At 45.9% G+C, this 23746-nt stretch overlaps 1 protein-coding gene across 4 annotated transcripts in view; it reads left to right on the plus strand.

Annotated features, from left to right (window-relative positions):
• The window catches only part of mcm9 (minichromosome maintenance 9 homologous recombination repair factor), a 52894-nt gene that overhangs the window by 15681 nt on the left and 13467 nt on the right, over window positions 1-23746 (plus strand). The window contains exons 5-8 of one of the 4 annotated variants that reach the window (XM_055635748.1): window positions 2430-2630; window positions 9461-9586; window positions 12650-12769; window positions 22508-22682. In XM_055635748.1, the coding sequence (XP_055491723.1) occupies window positions 2430-2630; window positions 9461-9586; window positions 12650-12769; window positions 22508-22682 (622 nt within the window). Of the gene's footprint in view, window positions 1-2429; window positions 2631-9460; window positions 9587-12649; window positions 12770-22507; window positions 22683-23746 lie in introns of those variants that run through there. The other 3 variants (XR_008723487.1, XR_008723486.1, XM_055635749.1) reach the window with 3 other exon arrangements.

Below are 23746 nucleotides of genomic sequence, written 5' to 3' on the forward strand. Positions count from 1 at the left end.
AACTGGTCGGTGTGACCATCCCCTGGCACAAAACATCCAGGTAATACTCCCCCTCCCTGATGTACCGCAGCGTATGAAGTTGGGTCTCCAGCTCATCAATGCGGAGCTGGAGTTCCTCTAGCCTCAAACACTTACTGCAGCTGTAGGGATCTTCTACATCAATGGTGTCGACAAATTCCCACATCTCGCAGTATTGGCACATCTCCTGACCGCCCATCTTATATAAGTAATTAACTGGTCCTATTTAAGAATCCCCTACTGTATTGATACACCCCTTATTTATATAATCCTACCTCCTATAAATGGGAAAGTACTCACCCCAGCCGTAAATTACCTACTGGTTTGGCTGTCTAGTGGTAATTCCGTCCGCTCTTCCTGTCTGGTCCACTGCTCCCTTGCAGTGCGTGGCAAACCTCTTTGCCTCTCAAGCGTATTGCGTGGTCTCCTCAGCCTCCTCTCCGAAGACGCTCGAGCCAAAGACTCACACTTTTCTCACAGGGCACTTCCCTCACTAGGCCGCTCACTCACTGCTGCTCGCTAAGAGCTGTCCTGCTTAAATTGACTGATAAATTGCCTATTTACCAATTTACACAGCCAATTCCTCAGTTTTCAACTGGTTTCACCCCTCTCCTCACACTTGGGCTAGAGCCAATCAGTGGTATCTCTAGCTAATCTGTTGCTGCTGTTGCTCCTCCCAAATCTACAGCAGTACTGAACCTTTTGCGACGGGGTTTTTCAGCGATTTTCCGTTAATGATTTACTAGGCTGAACATTTTCGATTGGAACAGCCTAGTAAAAATCGCGTTTTAAACCCGCCCCCTGTAAACAGCGCCAAAATCACGCACACGGGGTGGGGCAGATGCTCAGACACGATTCAGGTAGGTTTTGTAACATACCTAATTAAAGCCTTAACCAATTACTCTTGGGAATGGATGGCATTACAATTTAATCCTGAACTATAATTCTCTAATATTTTAATTAAAAACTACTGTTATTTTCTGAAAATGAATGTTTTCATGACTTTCAGAGACCGCACTATAAATTGAGCCTACACTATACTACACTTGTTGTTTTTAATTGGAACAAGAAGAATTTAGAAAAACATTGTTCAATATTAATATTAATCTTTTAGCTTAAAGGAAAACTTGGATGGTTGTATAATTACATTTTTTTAAACTGGTGCATCATGTGAAGTGTTCATCTGAATGGATAGATGGGAGGTGTGCAAAATGTTTTATTAGAATACATTTATTTAAGGAAAGATTTCACTCCTGATCTGCACTGGAAATTCTTTCTCCATCATGTGATCACATCCGAGAAAAGGGGAAATATTTAATTTATGAGCTGGATGAAGGTGCAGAAACTTTATTGTGAATGCCATAAATCATGATGATGATGCAACCTGTACATTAACAATAAATTGTAGTGTAATACAGCACGGAAACACACTCCACTTCCTCATTGAAGTGCTCCCGATGATCTAGCCTTGACAGCCCTGCAGGTAGAGAATTCCAGACATTCATCACCTACCTGTGAGCAGTAGTTCTCGTGTAGCTATGCATTAAATTATTGCCTCTTAATCTTGTGACTATTTTCCCTCACTTGGGATTTTCCAAAGAGTGGAAATTTCTCCCATCAGGATTTTGTATGTTGGGACCCAGTCAGAGGATGATTTTTTTTACTAAATCAGGATTTTGTATGTTTCAGTAAGATCATCCTCATTCTTCTGTTCCAAAGAATGTAGGCGTAATTTCGTAGAACATAGACACCATCGGTGATAAAACAACTTTCATCCAGTGAAGTAGCCTGTGAATCAGTTCACATTTGTTTCTAATGCTAGTGTATCCTTTCTAAAATAAAACTGCTCACCAGTGCCCTGTAGAATTCTAATCAAGTTTTGCACTTAACCCGGTGAAGAGAGAGGGCCTGTGGAACAGGGTCCTGGTGAACTTTGAGCTTGAATGAGCCTTATGTCAAATCATTTGTTTCTGAACTATCAGAATCTATTGGAGTCTGACTGTGCTTCCAAATAGTTTATTCACTTCTCTGCTCCTGAAAACGAACAGTAACCAAATGCATGTAGAAGCGGCATGGTGGCGCAGTGGTGGAGTTGCTGCCTTGCAGAGTTTGCGGCGCTGGAGTCTCGGGTTCGATCCCGACTACGGGTGCTGTCTGTATGGAGTTTGTACATACTCCCCATGACCGCGTTGGTTTTCTCCGAGATCGTTGATTTCCTCCCACGGTCCAAAGACGTACAGGTTTGTAGGTTAATTGGCTTGGAATAAATGTAAAATTGTCCCTAGTGTGCGTAGAGTAGCATTAATGTGCGGCGATCGTTGGTCGGCACGGACTCGATTGGCCTGTTTCCGCGCTGAATCTCTAAACTAAATTAAACTAAAGTAACATGCATATTTGTATTTGAATCACAGGTGATGATGTTACTCTTTATGGTGTGGTCATGCAAAGATGGAAACCTTTTACTCAAGATACCCGTTGTGATCTAGAACTTGTCCTGAAAGCCAATAATCTCGAAGTGAACAATGAACAGACATCTGGAGTTGTTATTGATGAGGTTATCCAAAAAGAATTTAAAGAATTCTGGGAGAGTTACAAGGCTGATCCTCTAGCAGGTACCGTACCACGTGCAATTGATTAAATCACGTCAGTGGATTTTTCAGGTAACACATCTATACTAGATTTTACCAAGTTGTGTTGTGGTGCGTAGGTCCCGAAACGAAAGAGAAGAGTCAGGTATTTCGAGAGGCACCTCTATTTGTGTTCCTCCCGGTTGTGGGGAGGTCCACAAGAGAAAGATGGCACCCAAACCCTTGCCTTTAAACCCTCTGGTTAAGGGCCGCCTCTGGACTGAACCATTCCCGTGCCGAGGGGTTTGCCAGCTATGATGGGAGTTCTGCCACAGGTCCCCACCTCCCAGAACCCGAGGCACGAAACGCACCGGCGGGCGCACGACCTGGTCGGCCCGCGTGCGGAAGTCAGCCGATCGAGGGGTTGGCGGAGGCACATGTGGAGGGACGGGTCGAGGGATAGGTTGAGGGACCGGCGGGAGGACAGGTGGAGTGACAGGCGGAGTGACAGGCGGAGGGAGCCGTGAAGGGGGGCGCCCTCGAGGCGTAGGTTGGTTAACCAGCACCGGTTGGTCAATGTCCAGGTGTGCCGGCTTTAACCGGACAATCAACACGGCCTCCGGCCGGCACCCCATGTCCAGCACAAAGATCGTCTGCCCGTGTTCCAGCACCCGGAACGGGCCCTCCAGAGATTCACCACTCTCTGTGTGAAAAAAGTTTTTCTCATCTCGGTTTTGACCCCTTGTCCTGGACTTCCCCAACATCGGGAACAATCTTCCTGCATCTATCCTGTCCAACCCCTTAAGAATGTTGTAAGTTTCTATAAGATCCCCTCTCAATCTCTTAAATTCTAGAGAGTATAAACCAAGTCTATCCAGTCTTTCTTCATAAGACAGTCCTGACATCCCAGGAATCAGTCTGGTGAACCTTCTCTGTACTCCCTCTATGGCCAAAGACCAAAACTGTACGCAATACTCCAGGTGTGGTCTTACCAAGACCCTGTACAACTGCAGTAGAACCTCCCTGCTCCTATACTCAAATCCTTTTGCTATGAAAGCCAACATACCATTCGCTTTCTTTACTGCCTGCTGCACCTGCATGCCTACCTTCAATGACTGGTGTACCATGACACCCAGGTCTCGCTGCATCTCCCCTTTTCCTAATCGGCCACCATTTAGATAATAGTCTGCTTTCCTGTTTTTGCCACCAAAATGGATAACCTCACATGTATCCATATTATACTGCATCTGCCAAACATTTGCCCACTCACCCCTCGACGTAGCGGATGGATGTGGTATATTCAGAAATGTAGGCCAATTGCCGCTGCTGTCGTGTGGTCCAGGGGTCAGAAACCTTCGCCAGGGCGAAAGTGAGCGGCTTGTAGTCTGTGTAGGCGGTGAACGGGCGGCCCTCCAGGAAGTAGCGGAAGTGGCGTACTGCCAGGTACAGAGCCAGGAGCTCGCGAACGAACGCGCTGTATTTGGTCTGCGCGCAGTTGAGGTGCCGGCTGAAGAAGGCCAGGGGCCACCAACCTCCGCCCGTCAGTTGCTCCAGCACAGCAGCAACCGCCGACTACGAGGCGTCCACCGTGAGAGCAGTCGTGGCATCTTCCCGCGGGTGCACCAGCAGCACGGCCCGAGCAAGGGCCTCCTTCGCACCGCAAAATGCTGCCACTGCCTTGTGGGTCCACTCGACGTTCTTATGCTGCCCACCCGCCAGAAGTTGATACAGGGGCCGCATGATGTGGGCCGCGGATAGCACAAAACAATGATAAAATGCCACCATCCCAACAAACTCCTGCAGGCCGCGCACCGTGCGTGGGCGGGGAAACCGACGGATGGCGTCGACCCAGTCCGGCAGGGGAACCGCGCCTTGTGAAGTCACACAGTGGCCGAGGAAGTCGTTCTCAGTTACGCCAAAACGGCACTTGTCGAGGTTGATAGCCAAACCATGCTCGCTGAGCCGCTGACAGAGCTGCCAGAGGTGGGCGCAGTGCTCCTGCTGCGAGCGGCTGGCCACCAGGATGTCGTCTAGGTAAACGAACACAAACTCGAGGTCGCGACACACCCCGTCCATCAAGCGTTGAAAAGCCTGCGCAGCGTTCTTGAGGCCGAACGGTATCCACGTGAATTCATACAGGCCGAACGGCGTGATGATCATCACGCCGTCTTGGGTACATCCTCCAGGTGGACCGGGATCTGGTTATAATCCCGTACCAGATCCACTTCGGAGAACATAGTACCCCAACCAAATGGGTGGTGAAGTCCTGGATGTGGGATACGGGGTATCGGTCTGCGGTTGTTGCGGCATTCAGCCGCCGGTAATCTGCGCAAGGTCGCCAGCCCCCGCTTGCCTTAGGGACCATGTGGAGTGGGGACGCCCATGGGCTGCTTGAAGGGTGGACGATCCCCAAGGACTCCATCGTGCGGAATTCCCGCCGTGCCAGACGCAGTTTATCCGGCGGCAGTCAGCGTGGATAGGTGGGCTGGTAGTCTGTATAAAATGTACCACTCCATGACTGGGGGTCGATGACCGAAACTGTGGGGTCAGGATATCCGGGAAAGCGGCCAAGATCCGAGCGAAGCAGGAATCCACGGACGACAGGGGGCGTCCCACCGGCTGATCCAAACGTAACGTGATCGGCTCCATCGTAGCGGCGTTGACCAAGCGCTGATACCTGACGTCCACCAGGAGGGAATGCGCCCAGAGGAAGTCGGCCCCGAGCAACGTCTGGGAGACATCAGCAATGGTGAACCGCCACGAGGAATGGCAGGAGCCGAACACGATCGGGACCAAGCGCGCCCCATACGTGCGGGTTGGGCTGCCATTCGCCGCGGTGAGGACGGGCCCCCGCTTACCGGAACGAATGTCAGCCAGAGAAGGGGGCAGGATGCTCCGCTCCGCACTAGTATCGACGAGGAAGCGGGTCCCGGAGCGCCGATCCCAGGCGAAGAGGCGGTGAATCTGGCCGGCCGCCGCGGGGGCTATTGGCAGCCGGCCCAGGCATTTCCCGAGAACGTGCACGGCTGGCGGCATTGCCGTGCTGCAGCACCCCAGCGCTGATGGTAGTAGCACCAGCGCCTCCTATTGGTGGCACTTGGAGCTTGCTGGCGCTGGACTGCAGGTGCAGTACCCAACACAGGGCGATCTTACAAGCCTCCGGGCTGGAGCTGTCACTCCTTCCACAACGGCCCACCGGAGGAAATCGGGAGCTGCCGGGGGGATGTCATCAGTGTCCCCGTGTCTGCCGACGGCCAGCGTATTGACGTCACCAGGGCACGCCATCCACAGCGCGTCGGCGCGCCTACCGAGGGCCCTGATGTCGGTGAAGGAGGCGTCCGTGTGCTGCAGACGGATGTAGGCTGGCTGCAGATGGAGGTGAGTATACTCAAACAGCAGGCACGGCGTGTGCCCATCCAGGAGCGCAACCATCTCTTTTAGGAGGCTTGATGGCCGTCGGTCGCCTAGGCCCTCCATATGAAGGAGCCTGGCAGCACGCTCCATCCTGCTGAGTCCATAAATCTGGAGCAGGACCTCCTTAAGGCCAAGGTATTTATCGGTGGCTGGGGGGGCTGTGAGGAAGTCCGTGACCTCTTCAACCGTGTCCTGGTCGAGGGCCCCCACCAGGTAATAGAAGCGGGTGGCATCGACCGTGATGCCCCGCAGGTTGAACTGGGCCTCCGCCTGCTGGAACCAGATGTGCGGCCGGGTGGCCCAGAAGGTGGGCAATTTAACAGAGACCGCGTCCAGAGACAGGGCCGGGCCGACCTGTGAGGCGGTAGGGCTTTCTCCTTTCTCCATCATGACGACAATGGAGCGTCGGGGTCACCAATGTGGTGCGTAGGTCCCGAAACGAAAGAGAGGAGTCGGGTATTTCGAGAGGCACCTTTATTTGTGTTCCTCCCGGTTGTAGGGAAGTCCACGAGAGAAAGATGGCACCCAAACCCTTGCCTTTAAACCCTCTGGTTAAGGGCCGCCTCTGGACTGAACCATTCCCTTGCCAAGGGGTTTGACATTTTGGATGGCCCGACCCTTGGGAGCCGCCACAGTGTAATAATAAAATATAGAAAAAGGCAATTTCAACTAATTGCGTATGCAGGATCACAGATCAACCTAATTCATCACTAAAGGACACACAGTTCTGGAGTAACTCAGCAGAACAGGTAGCATCTTTGCAGAACACGGATAGGTACTGTTTCAGGTTGAGACCATTTTTCACACTGATTGTGGGGGAGGGGAAGAAAACTGGAAGAGCAGCATCTGCAGTACCCTGTTACCTATTCACCTGTTTCCCATCTACATATCACAGATTCCACCACTTGCCTACTCCCCTATGTTTACCGTAGTAAATTAACTTACCAGCACGTACTTGGGATACGGTATATACTTAGGACAGGATATATACTTAGAGAAAACACAGCTACACACAGCACCCGAAGTCAGATTTTAACTCTGGTTGCTGGACCTATGGGCAACGCCTATACTGGCTGCACCATCTCTGAATGGATAATGTTTGTTAAGGAAGTGTTAAAAAAATCAATTATTGTTAATAGCTGAAATGGCTAAATTGGTGGTTTTGTTTTTTAAATAAAGTAGTAATTTCTATGGCAGAACTTTAACTACATTTAAGTGTAGTTATTGTCTGTGAAAGTCGTTGTCCTGCTTTCCCAATGCACATGGCATTGGGATATACCAGAGTATAGTAATTATGTTTGCAGTGTTGTCATCATTTGTGTTAATTATGTGTCAGTTGCTTTTGTTGTTTATATCCCATGAATGTGTTGCTTGTTGGGTTTATCCACCTTTTCACCCCTTTCTGAAAAATGTAACAAAATAGGTCCTTAAAATAGGTTGAACCTATTCTTATAATTTTTTTAATAATTTGTAATTATAAATGTGAAACGTATTAAAACATATAAACATTGTACAATGATTGCAGCCAGCATGCAAATATACTGCGGTTACCTGCTTTGCAACCTGCAGCAACACCCACAGCAGATGGATGCAGATGCATGGGAACATCGCCATCTACAGGTTCCCCTCCAAGTTGCACATGGTCCAAACTTGGAAACCTGTTGTCAGTCCTTCATCTGCTCTGCATTACAGCACTATGGAAAGTTACGGGGAGAAGGGGTTGAGAGGGAAAGATAGATCAGCCATGATTGAATGGCAAAGCAGACGCAATGGGCTGAATGACCTAATTCTGCTCAGATGAATGAATTTATGGAAGCACTTTAACCATATGGACAGCAATCAATCAAAGGGACTACTCATTACCATCTTCTTGAGGGCATTTGGATATGGCAGTAAATTCCAATTATGCCCTGCTCTATATAAGTAACAAAACATTTATTGCTGGGAAGACAATTGATACATTGAGCAGTCTGAAAAGAATCTGAAATATCTGTTGGACTAGGTATTGTTTAGAATGATGTCTTGCTCATGCATCTCTCCTCTGCTCATGTACAGACATTGATTGGCTTCTGGTTTACCCACCAGTGATTTTTAAAATGTTTGTCCTATATGTTGGAAGTCATGACCCTTCTCTCCCTATCTCCTTGCCCCACATGCTGTGCCTTTTCGACAGCTAGGTTATTTTAGAGCTGGCTTCCGATAGCTAGGTTCCTTTAGAGCTGGCTTCTGTCCAGCATTTGTCAAATGTGTCTTCAGCGATCAAAGCCGTGTTCCCCATTCAGTCTCTGCTTTTCTGGCTTCTGTTAAAACGCATCTTAAGATTTGTTTTCTGACCAATTTATTTTTCACCATGCTGAATTTTACTCGCTTACAATTCTGTGATATGCCTTGCGATATTTTGCTTGATTAAAAACATTATGAGATGCTGTTAGGAGTAGATGAATTATTGGTAGAGCTGGATTAAATTAACATAGAAAGATATTTGGTCATTTGTGCACTCAATGAGGAATGGGAACAAACTAAAAGGCACCACCAAAGAGTGGAAGACTGAAGGAAAAGGTTTGCAGTAGTGAGAATCCAGGGGTTCAACTCTAGATCAGTGAGCCGCCTGTCCAAGGTGGGGAAAATGTTGGGGAAAATTCTTTGCGATAGGATTTACTCCAATTTTGAAGAGAATGGGCAAATTGAGGTTAGCCAGTTCACCTTGGTATCTGTCTTACTAACTTGCGTTTTTTGACGTGGTTAATGAAAGTTGGGCAGTGGATGTTGAATACATGAATTTTAGAAAGGCTTTTGATAAGGTTCCTCCTGGTAGGCTGATCCAAAAGATTAAGATGTGCAGGATACATAATGGCTTGGCTGTGTGGATTTGGAACTGGCTTATTCATAGTAGACAGAGAGAGGATAGTAAACAATAGAGCTGCTCAGGGATCTGGAAGAAACCATAGTGGTGTTTAGGAGGTTTATACATGGGCACATGGAAGAGCAGGTCATAGAGGAATATGGGTCGTGTGCGGGCAGATGAGATCAGTTTAACCACATTATATTCAGCACAAGCATTGTGGGCGGAAAGGTCTGTTTCTGTGCTGTACTGTTCTATGTTCTGGATTTCCCCCCACCTCATAAATTCCACTTTAACATTTTAAGTTTCACACAAGTTTTAAAATTGAACATTTTTAATGGAATTGTGAATGAACCTCTTGTCAACTGTTCTGGAGTCTAGTGATGAATATAAACATACTCTTAAAACCTTAAAATGCACAAGTGATAAACTACTTTAAATTGGACAATATAATAGCTTGACAGCACTGAGCAAAGTGGGTCTAGGAGTGAGTGGAACATAATGCTGTTTCTGATAAATTAGTTTATGGCGGCACATACAAATACTTGTGTTCTATTTTGAGTGCAAATAATAGGATATGCTTTGTGTTCTTTCATCACATATCTTTATTTTTTTTAAGGAAGGAATGAAATTCTGGCCAGCCTTTGTCCACAAGTATTTGGAATGTATGTGGTTAAACTAGCAGTCGCCATGGTGTTAGCGGGTGGAGTGCAAAGAATTGATGAAGCTGGGACCAAAGTTAGAGGTTAGTGTTGTCAAAGTAGACATGCAATCTTATTGAATTGATATCCTGGTGATTAATCTGTGGAGCCCATATCATTGTTCTATGCTTGGAATGGAACATCATTTCCTTTTAGCGATGATGTTGATGCAATTCGTGCAATCCATGCAATTCATTGGAACGATTTGAAGCAAAATTCATAAAACCAGAAATAATTTGAGATTAAAAAATAATTTGGCCTGTTTAACAACAAAATAACTATTGATTTTTCTTGAATACGTTGAACATGCAAGATCTTTATCTGCCATCACTGCATGAATCATGTAATGGTCTTTTAATAAAATGCCATTTGTAAAATTGTGCCAGTTTTGCCGTCCACGAGTTTAAAATATTATTTCAATTTGATGTATAATAATGTTTCACACTACCTTTTTATCTGTTTTTGTTGGTTTTGTACACATCTGCAAGAGTACCTCTTGGTGTCTCGTTCAAGGTCAAAAACTGACCTTGTGTCTGTCTATCCCACTTCCGGTCTGCATTGAAATTAAATTTGCGTAAAATCGCTACCCTATACTGCTAGGAATTTTCCGCCACCTTACTCACCGTTCTCTTCTGCTCCAAGCCACCAAGTTTTGTTCAGATCGGTGAAATATTAGAAAAATTATGAAGGTTTAAAAAAAAAAAAGTGAGATCAGCAGATTGGTCTTCTTGCCTGTCAGTCACCATGAAGGTATTGCCCCGGAGGCCAGGCGTGAGTCAGTCAGCCCGGAAGCCGTGAGTGAGAGTTGAGTCTAGAACTGTGAATACACCAGCCATGAGTGACTGAACTGTGAGCCCACCAGCTGCGAGTGATTGAACTGTGAGCCCACAAGCCGTGAGTGAGTGAACTGTGAGTCCAAGAATCCATTCGGCCCACAATGTCCATACTAGCTCTCTGCAAACCAGTCCCTTTGGCCCACAACACCCTTACTAGCCCTCCAGAAAGCTCCCCCCCCCCCTCCACTGGTCACTGCCTGAAGCCGTCCCTCTCCCTCAGCTGCAGGACGCTCCCCCTCCCCCACCAGCCACCAACAGCCCCGCGAGAAGCCGTGCCCCTCCCTAGGCCGCAGGACGTTCCCCCACACCGCCCCCGACAGTCCCCGCCTAAAGTCGACCCACCTCCCCAGGCTGCAGAACGCAACAAGAAAGAATGGACTGAATCAGGGGCGTCACAACAGGAACCCGTCACCCATGCCTGCGCAGTTGAGGGCTATGCATGAGTGGTGGAATATTGGAATTGGTGGAGAGGTGGATTATTGCGTTGGGGGACCAGGCATCCTGTGTGAGAATGGGACCCAACGGGTCCCACTTAGTCTAGTATATAACTAAAACTCTCATCTAGTTTGATTGTGTGTGTGTGTGTGTGTGTGTGTGTGATCCCGAAATACAGCCATTGTCCTGCGATGTGCAGTACCAAGTTTTGTTTAGATTTATGTTATATTTTACAAGTTATTGACATTTTAAACTTTACAAAAAACACTTTTCAATTCGCCCTGCCCTGCCCGGCAGCCACAGTCGACGTCACAACAGGATGCCAATGGGTCCGCCCCCTGCGCAGTTCACCTGCCGCTATCTTGCAATCGACTTTCACATCGCAATGTTTTCATTTTCTCGCGTGTACTTGCCTGGCCTTACAACGGGGACCCAAAGGCTCCACGGGTAAATTTCCTTCGACTTTACAAACACCTCCACGGGTCCTCTATTCACTTTAACTTAATTAGTGCCATCAACGGCACTACTTTGAGCGCGGCAGCCGCGCATGCGCAGTTTGGTGGAATATTGCGTTGGGGGAGCGGGCCCAACGAGTCTGCACTTGGTCTAGTATTTCTAATAAATCAAGTCAAGTCAAGTTTATTCGTCACATGAGATGTGCAGTGAAATGAAAAGTGGCAATGCTCACGGACTTTGTGCAACAAACAAACAAACAAACAAACTGGAAACAGAATGGAACAGAATCACATATTATTTATTGTGGGAGGAAAAAAAACAGCAATTAAAAAAAACAGTAGAATGGTACAGTAAAGTTAGTCCCTGGTGAGATAGGAGTTTACAGTCCTAATGGCCTCTGGGAAGAAACTCCTTCTCAACCTCTCCATTCTCACAGCATTACAACAGAGGCGTTTGCCTGACCGTAACAGCTGGAACAATCTGTTGCAGGGGTGGAAGGGGTCTCCCATGATCTTATTGGCTTTGGAGTTGCACCTTCTGATGTATAGTTCCTGCAGAGGGGCGAGTGAAGTTCTCATAGTGCGTTCGGCCGAACGCACTACTCTCTGCAGAGCCTTCTTGTCCTTGGCAGAGCAGTTCCCAAACCAAATCGTGATATTTCCGGACAAGATGCTTTCCACAGCCGTTGAGTAGAAGCCAATCAGCATCTGCAATTCTTTGTTTCTGCAGAGGATTCTCTTTCTGCAGAGGGTTGATACTGATGTATTTGACTTCTGCCACTGAACCTAGTGAGTCATAGTCAGCAGCATAAGGTGAGGACAGAACATCTGGCACCTTAAATTTCTGTTAGGACATGTAAATGTTAGCATATAGCAACTCCATGCATTTTTCAATGCAGTGTCTACTCCTGGTGAGGACGGGAGGGGGAAGTTATATGTTATTACCTTGCTTAATTATTTTACTTAATTTTATCCCTTAATTTGTATTCTAATCTTTATTTGAATTGTTTTTCATTTTTTTAAATCGTGTCTATATTTTTAAATATAGAATTCATTGCGTATTTCTTTAAACATCATTGCTGGAGGTGCTTAGAAAAGACCAAGACCTCTGAACAGTCAAGGGCTGTCAGAATAGCCACAATCCATAACAGTGCTGCAATGTGCTGCCCACTTGCCTTCCAGAGCCCTGTTCTGCCTTGAGGGGCACCTCTGTAGTGTTGAGAGTTCGCTTGCTAAGTCCTTTGAATGCAGGAAAAGTCCAGGCAGGTAGAGGAGTGATGATGGCAAGTGTGAACAGCTGGCAAAATCCAGTGAGTGCATGGCTGAGTGTATGTGATTCATTACTGAGAGCATAATTACTAAGGTTTTCCTTGTTTTGAAGGAGAGCCCCATCTCTTGCTGGTAGGGGATCCTGGTACTGGAAAATCTCAATTTCTCAAATATGCAGCAAAAATTGTACCTCGGTCAGTCTTGACAGCAGGAATTGGATCAACGAGTGCGGGTAAGCAAAACATTTTGTTTTCCTGCAAAGATCAGGGAAATATTTGCATATTACACCATTTACAATCCTGTACAATTTTAATTCTCCATTACTGTATTTATTTTTCATTTAAATGATAATTAAAACACAAAGTATGTGCTATAACATCAGGATAAGCGCTCAACTAAGAAAACCAAATCCAAAGTACTATAACTGAATATACCAACTTATGCTAAAGACTATAACTAACTCCATGTGCAATAATTTATATGCAATGTGCAATATTTTTGTTAGTCATATTTTAGATAAGTGGCTCACATCCTTTTGCATTGGTGTAAAAATTGATCAAGCATTTGGACTTGTGGCTCATATTTTAAGATGGCAAGATAATTAATTGCTAATTCTGTCACAATGATTTGAGTTTTCAAAATTTTATTTTGATTTTACAGCTGATCAAACACAAAATTCAACCAATAAATTTAAAAAACAAATTAAAGCATTTTAATCAAAATTAAAGTATGAAATTAAAGTTGAATTAAATTGTTGAACAAAATATAACAATATGAAATTGACATCTTGTGGCTTCCATCCTAGCTACATTTTTTCCAACGGGAAAAAATCTGTCTTATGACCTTAAAAAATCTGGATGAAATAATTTAAGGAGACAAGGAACTGCAGATGCTGGTATCTTGTGCTGTGGGAACTCAGTGGGTCATGCAGTATCTCTGGAGGATGAGAATAGGTGATGTTTTGGACCAGGAACCTTTTAGAATAGTTAGCATTCTGGCAGCAGTTAGCATCTGAAGCAGTTAGACAGGTACATGGATAGGACAGGTTTGGAGGGATATGGACCAAACGCAGACAGGTGGTAATAGTGTAGCTGGGAGATGTTGGCCGGTGTGGGCAAGTTGGGCCGAAGGGCCTGTTTCCACACTGTATCACTCTATGACTCTATCTCTAATATGGTGATGACCCCTGGTGCCCCTTGGCTGCCGAAACCTGCACAAAAGCTGCAAGGCTCTGTGACAACCAATACAACAATTTTTGCTGGGATTTTCCATCAACTCTCACCGGAATTTTTCATCATTAAAAACAATTTGGACCCCTCACAGTCCAATTTCAATCCCTCGCGGCACAATCTTGGGTCACTGCACATGGGTGGGAACCAGCTGTCTAGATAGTGCTTCCAGTTACATATTCTTTTGTATTCTGGTGTAGAACACACAAGTTCAGACAATTAAATAAAAGTCTGTATATATCTTTTAGAAGGAATAGCCGTCCTGGTAACAATAACTACAAGTTGCTGCTAAAGCTATCTAGAAACCCAGCAGAGCCAAACACTCTCAACCCTTCCTGATCAGTACCACTCCTGTAGCTAATTGCAACCAACCCTATCCCATCCCAAATAAATAAAAAGTGCTGGAAGTACTCAGCAGGTCAGGCTGCATCTGTGGCAAGAGGAGCAAAGTTAACATTTTGGGTCAACGACTCATCATCAAAACTGTGAAGTCGGCAATGAAATTTGTTAAGCTACAGGGGGGTTGGGGGAATTTCGGTGAAAGTGTACAACTGAGGTGACTCGAGGGATAAGCTGTAAACAAGGTTATCTGATCAATGGGAGTAGCTAGAGAGTGAAAATATAGACAAATGACTATTGCACTTGCAAGATGCAGGGCAGGAGGCAGTGCAAGACAGGATGGGCATGTCCTGCACCCCAAGGGAGAGGAATCAAATTAGCTGAGCCAAAAGCATGGGTGGATAACTGATGCAGCTGTGGCCTGCTTTAGCTGTACAGAGCCACAGACCAATAGGTCAGTGGGAGTGTTTTAGTTTTAGAGATACAGCATGGAGACTAGCCCTGTGTCCCACTGAGTCCATGCCGACCATCAATCATTTGTTCTACGTTATACCACTCCCTACACACTAGGGACAATTTACAGAGGTCATTTAACCTATAGTGTAGGTAATAATACTACTACAATCCAGTAATACTGAATGACTATTCAGTACAGGTGCCTTTTATCCGGTGTTCCAGAAACCGAAAAGCTCCGAAAACCGGCCATTTTTTCCAGATGTCGTCTGCGCACCAAAGCTCGCGTTTGGCGCCAAACCTGACCCAAAACGACCCACGGTCAACCCAGGTCTGTACTACTGTAGCGGCTGCCTCCTCCCTGGAGACCGGGAGACGCTTAAACATCTGTAAATCATTGCTTAAATGTTAGTCAGTTAGTTTGGAGGGCTTTTATGTGAAGGGGGGTGAAGGGGTAAACTTTAATTCTTAGTCCCCTACCTGGTCGGAGAGGCGGGGAGCGGTCAATGCCTTACCGAGTCGCCGTGCAGTAAACTCCGCAGCGCTGTGGCCGGTGGGGCAGCGGGCGGCGCCGGTTGTAGCTCCGACCCCGGCAACTCTACCCCTGGCTGCGAGGCGCTCCAAATCCAGCGCGGCCCGCGGCCCGCGGCCGGACCCCCCAGCTCCGCGAATGTCGGGAGTCGGCGACGTCGCAGCGCTGGGATACCAGCGGGGTGCGGGCAATGCCTTACCGGGTCGCCGTGCGGCAAGCTCCGGAGCGCTGTGGCCGCCGACACACAACATCGCGGAGCGTCGCTGGATTTGGAGCCGCGCAGCCAGGGGTAGAGTTTGCTGGGGTCGGAGCTCCAACCGGCGCCGCCCGCGGCTGGACGGAGCCCCCAGCTCCGCGGCTCCAAATCCAGCGACGTCCGCAATGTTGGAAGAAGGCGGCCACAGCGCTCCGGAGCTTGCCGCACGGCGACCCGGTAAGGGCATTGCTCGCTCCCCGCTGGTATCCCAGCGCTGCGACCAAAGATCCTATAGCGGAGCTCCTCTAGGATCTTTGGCTGCGACGCCGCCGACTCCCGACATTCTCGGAGCTGGGACTCCGGCCGCGGGCCGCGCTGGATTTGGAGCGCCTCGCAGCCAGGGGTCCGGGGTCGGAGCCACAACCGGCGCCGCCCGCGGCCGGACGGAGCCCCCAGCTCCGCGAGGTTGGGAGTCGCCGACCAGGTAGGTAGGGGACTAAGAATTAAAGTTTCCCCCTTCACCCCTACACCACCACCACCACATAAAATCCCTCCAAACTAACTGACTAACATTTATGCAATGATTCTCCCGGTCTCCGGGGAGGAGGCAGCTGCTCCAGACTTTTCAAGCCGCCCGCGCTACCTACCTAATCTACGCTAAAAATCTTCCATTCTGAAATCCGAAAATGTCCGAAATCCGACAAGTGTCTGGTCCCAAGGCTTTCGGATAAAAGGTTGTGCACCTGTAATAGCTGTATTGCAGAAGGCTTATTCAACTGTAGTACACACAATGCACCATCCAGTCTTGAGCCTTGTTTCCTTTCTGGTCCTTGTCCTGAATTTTGAGGTGTCCAGTCCTCCCTCAACATTTGAATTGATCCACTGTGTACCAACCATTTAACATGGAGCATGGCTTTTCAAATGTACAATTTCTAGGGTAGAAATGAAACCTTTAAAATCAATGTAGAAACAAAGAACTGCAGATCCTGGTTAATGCAGCAAAGAACACAAAGTGCTGGTGTAACTCAGCAGGTCAGGCAGCATCTCTGGAGAACATGGAGATGACGTTTTGGGTAGAGACCTGAAGAAGAGTCTCCACCCAAAACATTTGCTATCCATGTTCTCCAGGGATGCTGCCTGACCTGCTGATTTACTCCAGTACTTTGTGTTCGTTGCTGCATTTACCAGGATCTGGATTTCTTTGCTTCTACATTGATTTTAGATTTGTATCTGTAGTCTCAGCTTGACTGTTCAGTTAAAGCTGATGTTCACGGAGTAACTTATATGACCATCTGTATCAAATTTCAACCAGTAAAGTGTGTGGCTTTATGTTTGTTTCAATGTTCTGTTGCTTAAATTTAATCAGTTGCTGCCTTTTCTCTTTAATGGAATTTGGCCTTCGGAGACACACCACACACGCATTTTTGTACACAAATAACACATTTACAGATGTCTTTTCAACTAAATTGTTTATGATTGGATTAGTATTGCGGAAGAGAACTTGTTTGCCTGCTTTTATAAGATCATCGGAATATGTCTGACGTGATGAGCATTGGTTATTCTATGACAAAAACTAATGGACGCGACTTGAATCCTGAGTATTATGAACTGTGTAAACTAATATCAAGTGTACTTTTTTTAGAATTGTCTTTTGAGTAATTTGCAAAATGTCTCTGACTAGAGGTACATGAAAAGACCTAGAAAGCCTTTTGACAGCTCGCAACAGGCAAAGACTGTCAGGACATGCAAAGGTTGGACAGTCTGCCTACTTCTTGCCTTTCAGAGTCCTCCTCATCCTCTCAACAAACGTTTTATTATTTGCATGTAATGTTCCAAAACAGAGAGAAAAATTGGCCCGTGATTACTGCCAGAACCACTGAGCTACTATCAATGGCATGTATTCTGTGAGCAGCAGATGCTGCGTGTAACAGTTTTGAACTGTTGACACACTATGGGGGTGGGGGGGGGGGGGGGGGGGGGGGGGGGGGGGGGGGGGGGGGTGGGGGGGGGGGGGGGGGGGACAAAATTTATTTCTTGTAAAGTTCACTGAAATTGTTGCAATTATTTTTGGTATTTTTGATGCTGTTCCTTCTTCTGATGGTGGGACTTTTATGATGAGGTGGCTGGGATGAAATATATGCAGGATTCAAGGATTCAGATCAATGAATGGAGGAAGCACATGGTGAAGAGCACAAATAACAATTTATTAAAACAAACACAAGTAAAACACAGAAAAACTATCATCAATAAAGAAGCAATACAAAATAACTCTGTATCACCAAGAAGAACAGGAGATTATGTGTCAAGCTAGCTATTTTCCTTGGTACCATAATGGCATGAGTTATGTGTCCTATCAGACGCCGAGCTAGTCTCAGATGTCTTTGGGCAAGCAAAGCTTATCTCAGAGACCTCGCAGGTGTCCTCATGATCTACTGGTCCCTTTGAATTAGCCCAAGTATTCTTCGAAAACATCTACTTGTTTTTCTAAGCAGGGTTTGAAATGTGCTGCTAATTTAGCTGACAGCTCCATTTCAGCTCACAGTCAGTTTAACCCTTACATTACAGTGTCAACAGTTATAGAAACATAGAAAGTAGGTGCAGGAGGGGGCCATTTGGCCCTTTGAGCCAGCACCGCCATTCATTGTGATCATGGCTGATCATCCACAATCAGTAACCCGGGCCTGCCTTCTCCCTGTATCGCTTGATTCCACTAGCCACTATAGGTTTATCTAACTCTCTTTTAAATTCATCCAGTGAATTTGCCTCTACTGCCTTTTGTGGCAGAGAATTCCACAAATTCACAACACTGGGTGAAAAAGTTTTTTTCTCATCTCAGTTTTAAAGGCCTCCCCTTTAATTTTAGACTGTGGCCCCTGGTTCTGGACTCCCCGAACATTGGGAACATTTTTCCTGCATCTAGCTTGTCCAGTCCTTTTATAATTTTATACGTTTCTAGAAGATCACCTCTCATCCTTCTAAATCCAGTGAATACAAGCCCAGTCTTTCCAAAATCTCCTCATATGACAGTCCCGCCATCCCGGGGATTAACCTCGTGAACCTACGTTGCACTGCCTCAATGGCAAGGGTGTCCTTCCTCAAATTAGGAGACCAAAACTGCACACAATACTCCAGATGTGGTCTCACCAGGGCCCTGCACAACTGCAGAACCTCTTTACTCCTGTACTCAAATCCTCTCGTTATGAAGGCCAACATGCCATTAGCTTTCTTCACTGCCTGCTGTACGTTCATGTCTACTTTCAGTGACTGATGTACAAGGACATCCAGGTCTGGTTGCGCTTCCCTTTTTCCTAATCGGACACCATTGAGATAATAATCTGCCCCCTTGTTCTTTCCGCCAAAGTGGATAACCTCACATTTATCTACATTATACTGCATCTGCCATGCATCTGCCCACTCACTCAACGCTGCAACCTCCTAGCATCTTTTTCACAGTTCACACTGCCACCCAGCTTTGTGTGATCTGCAAATTTGCTAGTGTTGCTTTTAATTCCATCATCTAAATCATTAATATATATTGTACATAGTTGTGGCCCCAGCAACCAGCCTTGCGGCACTCCACTCACCACTGCCTGCCCTTCTGACAGGGACGTGTTTATTCCTACTCTTTGTTTACTGTCTGCCAGCCAATTCTCTATCCATGTCAACACCCTACCCCCAATACCATGTGCTCTAATTTTGCCCACTAATCTCGTGTGTGGGACCTTATCAAAGGCTTTCTGAAAGTCCAGATACGCTACATCCACTGGCCCGCCTTCATCTATTTTACTTGTCACATCCTCAAAAAATTCCAGAAGGTTAGTTAAGCAGGATTTCCCTTTCATAAATCCACGCTGACTTGGACCAATCCTTTTACTGCTATCCAAATGCGCCATTGTTACTTCTTTAATAATTGACTCCAGCATCTTCCCCACCACCAATGTCAAGCTAACTGGTCTATAATTCCCCGTTTTTCTCTCGCTCCTTTCTTGAAAAGTGGGATAACATTAGCTACCCTCCAATCCACACAAACTGATCCTGAATCTATAGAACATTAAATAATGATCACCAAAGCATCCATGATTTCTCGAGCCACCTCCTTGAGGACCCTGGGATGCAGACCATCCAGCCCTGGGGATTTATCAGCCTTCAGTCCCATCAGGCTATCCAATACTATTTCTTGCCTAATGCAAATTTCTTTCAGTTCCTCTGTCTCCCTAGATCCTCTGTCCTCTAGTACATCTGGGAGATTGTTTGTGTCTTCCTTAGTGAAGACAGAACCAAAGTACCTGTTCAACTCTTCTGCCATTTCCTTGTTACCCATTATAATTTCACCTGTTTCTGCCTTCAAGGGACTCACATTTGTCTTTACTCATTTTTTTCTCTTCACATACTTAAAATAAGCTTTTACTATCCTTCTTTATATTCTTGTCCAGCTTACCCTTTACTTCATCTTTTCACCCAGTATTGCCCATTTGTTGACCTTGTGTTGTCCTTTGAAAGTTTCCCAATCCTCTGGCTTCCCACTACTCTTTGCTGTGTTATACACCTTTTTTTAGTTTTATTCAATCCCTAACTTCCCTTGTCTGCCACGGTTGCCTCTTACTCCCCTTAGAATCTTTCTTCCTCTTGGTAATGAAATGATCCTGCATCTTCCAGATTATGCCCAGAAATTACTGCAATTGCAGTTCCATCATTCTTGCTAAGATCCTTTTCCATTCGACCTTGGGCAGCACCTCTTTTATGCCTTCATGGTCCCCTTTGTTCAACTGCAACACTGGCACTACTGAATTAACCTTTTCCCTCTCAAATTGCAGATTATAGACTCTTATGCCCCTGTCCCACTTAGGAAACCTGAACGTAAACCTCTGGAGACTTTGCGCCCCACCCAAGGTTTCCGTGTGGTTCCCGGAGGTTGCAGGTGGTTGCCGGAGGTTGCCGGTAGTGGAAGCAGGTAGGGAGACTGATAAAAAACCTCCGGGAACCGCACGGAACCCTTGGGTGGGGCGCAAAGTCTCCAGAAGTTTACGTTCCTAAGTGGGACAGGGGCATTAATCTTGCCCAAGCAACCATCTCCTGAGTCATGATCATAAGTACTTGCCTTCTATTGGGGCACTACATCCAAGTCTGGTGGCATAATGTGCAGTTCCCAACAGAGATGACTGGATGCCTGTCTCCCTGCCTGTTTTTCACTCATGGCCTTGCTTAACAATTAAAATAAGTTACAGAAAAAGGGCGAAAATCTCTATGTAAAAAAAAATCTTCATTTGCACATTAACTGCAGTCATAGAAACATGGAAAATTGCTGCAGGATAGGCCATTCGGCCCTTCGAGCCAGCACCGCCATTCAATATGATCATGGCTGATCATCTAAAATCAGTTCCCCGTTCTGGCTTTTTCCCTATATCCCTTGATTCCCTTAGCCCTAAGAGCTAAATCTAACTCTCTTGAAACTCAGTCATGGGCTAAAGAACTCCCTTTCACATCACGATGATTTTTAAATTCCCCACTGCTTTTCCAGCGATTAAATTCATATTAGCAATGCAGTTTTCCAGTGGGCAGTTCCGTGCTGTTTGTCAACAGCAACGCAGCAGAGCTTCAGTGTTCAGTTCCCCATCTCCGCCTGTGCTACTGTCAATTCTGCTTTCCTGCCTCCTAATCATAGAGAAGGAGTCTGCTTTGCCTAATAGCCCATAGAGTAACATTATAAGATGACAAGCAAACAGCACAGATAAAAATTAAGCATTATTTAAAACTGGTTGGATTAGCTATATGTGTAGGAAACGAACTGCAGATGCTGGCTTAAACCAAAGATAGACACAAAAAGCTGGAGTAACTCAGCGGGAAAGGCAGCATCTCTGTAGAGAAGGAATGGGTGACGTTTCGGATCGAGACCCTTCTTCAGACTGGTTAGAGATAAGGGAAATGAGGAATGTAGACGGTGATGTGGAGAGATAAAGAACAATGAATAAAAGATATGCAAAAAAATTAACGATGATATGAAACAGACCATTGTTAGCTGTTTGTTGGATGAAAACAAAAAACTAGTGCAACGTGGGTGGGGAAGGGATAGAAGGGGAGGGAATGCCGCTGCTACCTGAAGTGAGAGAAATCAATTTGCCACTGGGCTTTTATCATCGTTACTTTTTTGAATGTCTTTTATTCATTGTTTTTTATCTCTCTAAATTATCGACTCTCTCGTTTCCCTTATCCCTAGCCAGTTTGAAGGAGGGTCTCGACCCGAAACGTCACCCATTCATTCCTTCTCTCCAGAGATGCTGCCTGTCCCACTGAGTTACTCCAGCTTTTTGTGTCGATCTTTGGATTAGCTGTATTTTGCATTAGCTTGAATTGGTTCTGATCTTGTTATTTACTTCATGCAACTAAACAAAGTGCACTTGTTTGTTCAGCAGGGCTCCAAGTTAATGTAATCAGCACATGTAACATAGACAAAGCTGCATCTTTGTTATAGTCAGTTATGATTGTTGGATAACAGTTGCATCCAGAGGGCAGCAGCTGCATGAAAACACTATAGTGCTCAAAGCTGCCACTATTTTGGCGTGGATATGCTTCGTCCAAGCTTCCATAGTTGCTGGATGAACATCCAAGAAGTCTCTACGAACAATACTCCCATATAACCATATAACAATTACAGCACGGAAACAGGCCATCTCGGCCCTACAAGTCCGTGCCGAACAACTTTTTTCCCCTTAGTCCCACCTGCCTGCACTCACCCCTAAACATCTGTCCCTTAATTCTGAAGTCATCTCCCCACTGTGCCACACCTGGACTCTTGCCTATTACTCCCCTCCCCTGCCCCTCCTACATTCCCTCCACTGGCTTCACAATTTGCAACTCCACAATCAACCTATCGCTCACCTTCGCCTTTAATCTCTGGCCTTTGTTTCACCCATTTGCCTATCAGAAATCCCCCTCGCCTATGCCCAATTATTACATGTTACACTTTGTTCTGCCTCTCCTCTCTCCCACCCTTCTCCCCCTCCCTCCCCCCCCACACTAGAAACAGTCTGAAGAAGAGTCCTGACCCACACCGCAACGTCACCTATGCATGTTCTCTCGAGATGCTGCCTGACTTGATGAGTTACCAGCACTTTCTGTCCATTAGTGTAAACCAGCATCTGCAGTTCTTAGTTTCCACTCAGGGCTTTTACTCTCTTTGAAATGTGCCATGAGGTTTCTTTCCTCTGCCTCTTTCTCTTGTAGGTCTGACTGTGACTGCTGTAAAGGACTCCGGGGAGTGGACTTTGGAGGCAGGAGCTCTTGTTCTGGCAGATGGAGGTCTTTGTTGCATTGATGAGTTTAACAGCATGAAAGAACATGATAAATGTAGCATCCATGAGGCTATGGAGCAGCAGACTATAAGTGTGGCAAAGGCAGGGTAAGATTTTCTCATATTTTGAAGTTGTTTTCAGCAAAGGACTAATTTAATGTTTGGTTTCTCCATGGTCCCTCCCCAAAGTCTTAAAACATGTGCATTCCGTCTTCCTCATGGCAAAACAAATGATTATTTATACTTTAGCAACAAATATGTTAGCAAAATACCCTGTATTACATGCAGACTAAAGCTCTTCACTGTATCTCAGTACACATGACAATAATCAATTATACTAAACTCTATGTGACTATTTTAGGGACAAACCAAATAATACTAGTACAGGTATAACAATCAGGCAGTTCTGAGGTAAATTGAGAGCAATCGGCATTTGATCCACATATCCTAAATTAATATGTATGAATAGGTGCATAGTACAGAATTTTGAAATTCTAAAATAATTTCTCATTGGCTCCACACAGTTTGTTCATTGCGGATGTAAAATGAAATGCTACTGAAATAATTTCCCCATTGGTGTTTGCTGCCAAGTAATGCACCCTTCTTCAATTTGGTCTACATATTGCATTGTGCGGCACGGTGGCGCAGCAGTAAAGTTGCTGCCTTACAGCGCTTGCAGTGCTGGAGACCCGGGTTTGATCCCGACTACGGGTGCTGTCTGTACGGAATTTGTATGTTCTCACCGTGACCTGGTGGGTTTTCTCAGAGATCTACGGTTTCCTTCCACACTCCAAAGACGTACAGGTTTGTAGGTTAATTGGCTTGGAAAATCTAAAAAAAAATTGTCCCTAGTGTATGTAGGATAGTGTTAATGTGCGGGGATCGCTGGTCGGTGAGTGCCATAGGGCCTGTTTCCGTGCTGTATCTCTAAACTAAACTAAATGGTCATGACTGCATTAAACATTTGAGAAACTCTTTGGGGAAAAAACATCAAACATTAGAAAACAGGCGACCCCTGCATTACGGCCATTTTGTAGAGGAAATCTGTACTTACAGAATTTGCAAATCACTACCCAAAGGTTTGAGATATGGAATAAAATTTGCCCTTACAAAATTGATGTGGGGGGAGAAAGTGAATAAAGATTTTTTGTTTCAACTTGTACATTTCTTAG

The sequence above is a fragment of the Leucoraja erinacea genome, chromosome 5 (assembly GCF_028641065.1).
Source record: "Leucoraja erinacea ecotype New England chromosome 5, Leri_hhj_1, whole genome shotgun sequence".
Taxonomy (NCBI): Eukaryota; Metazoa; Chordata; class Chondrichthyes; order Rajiformes; family Rajidae; genus Leucoraja; species Leucoraja erinaceus.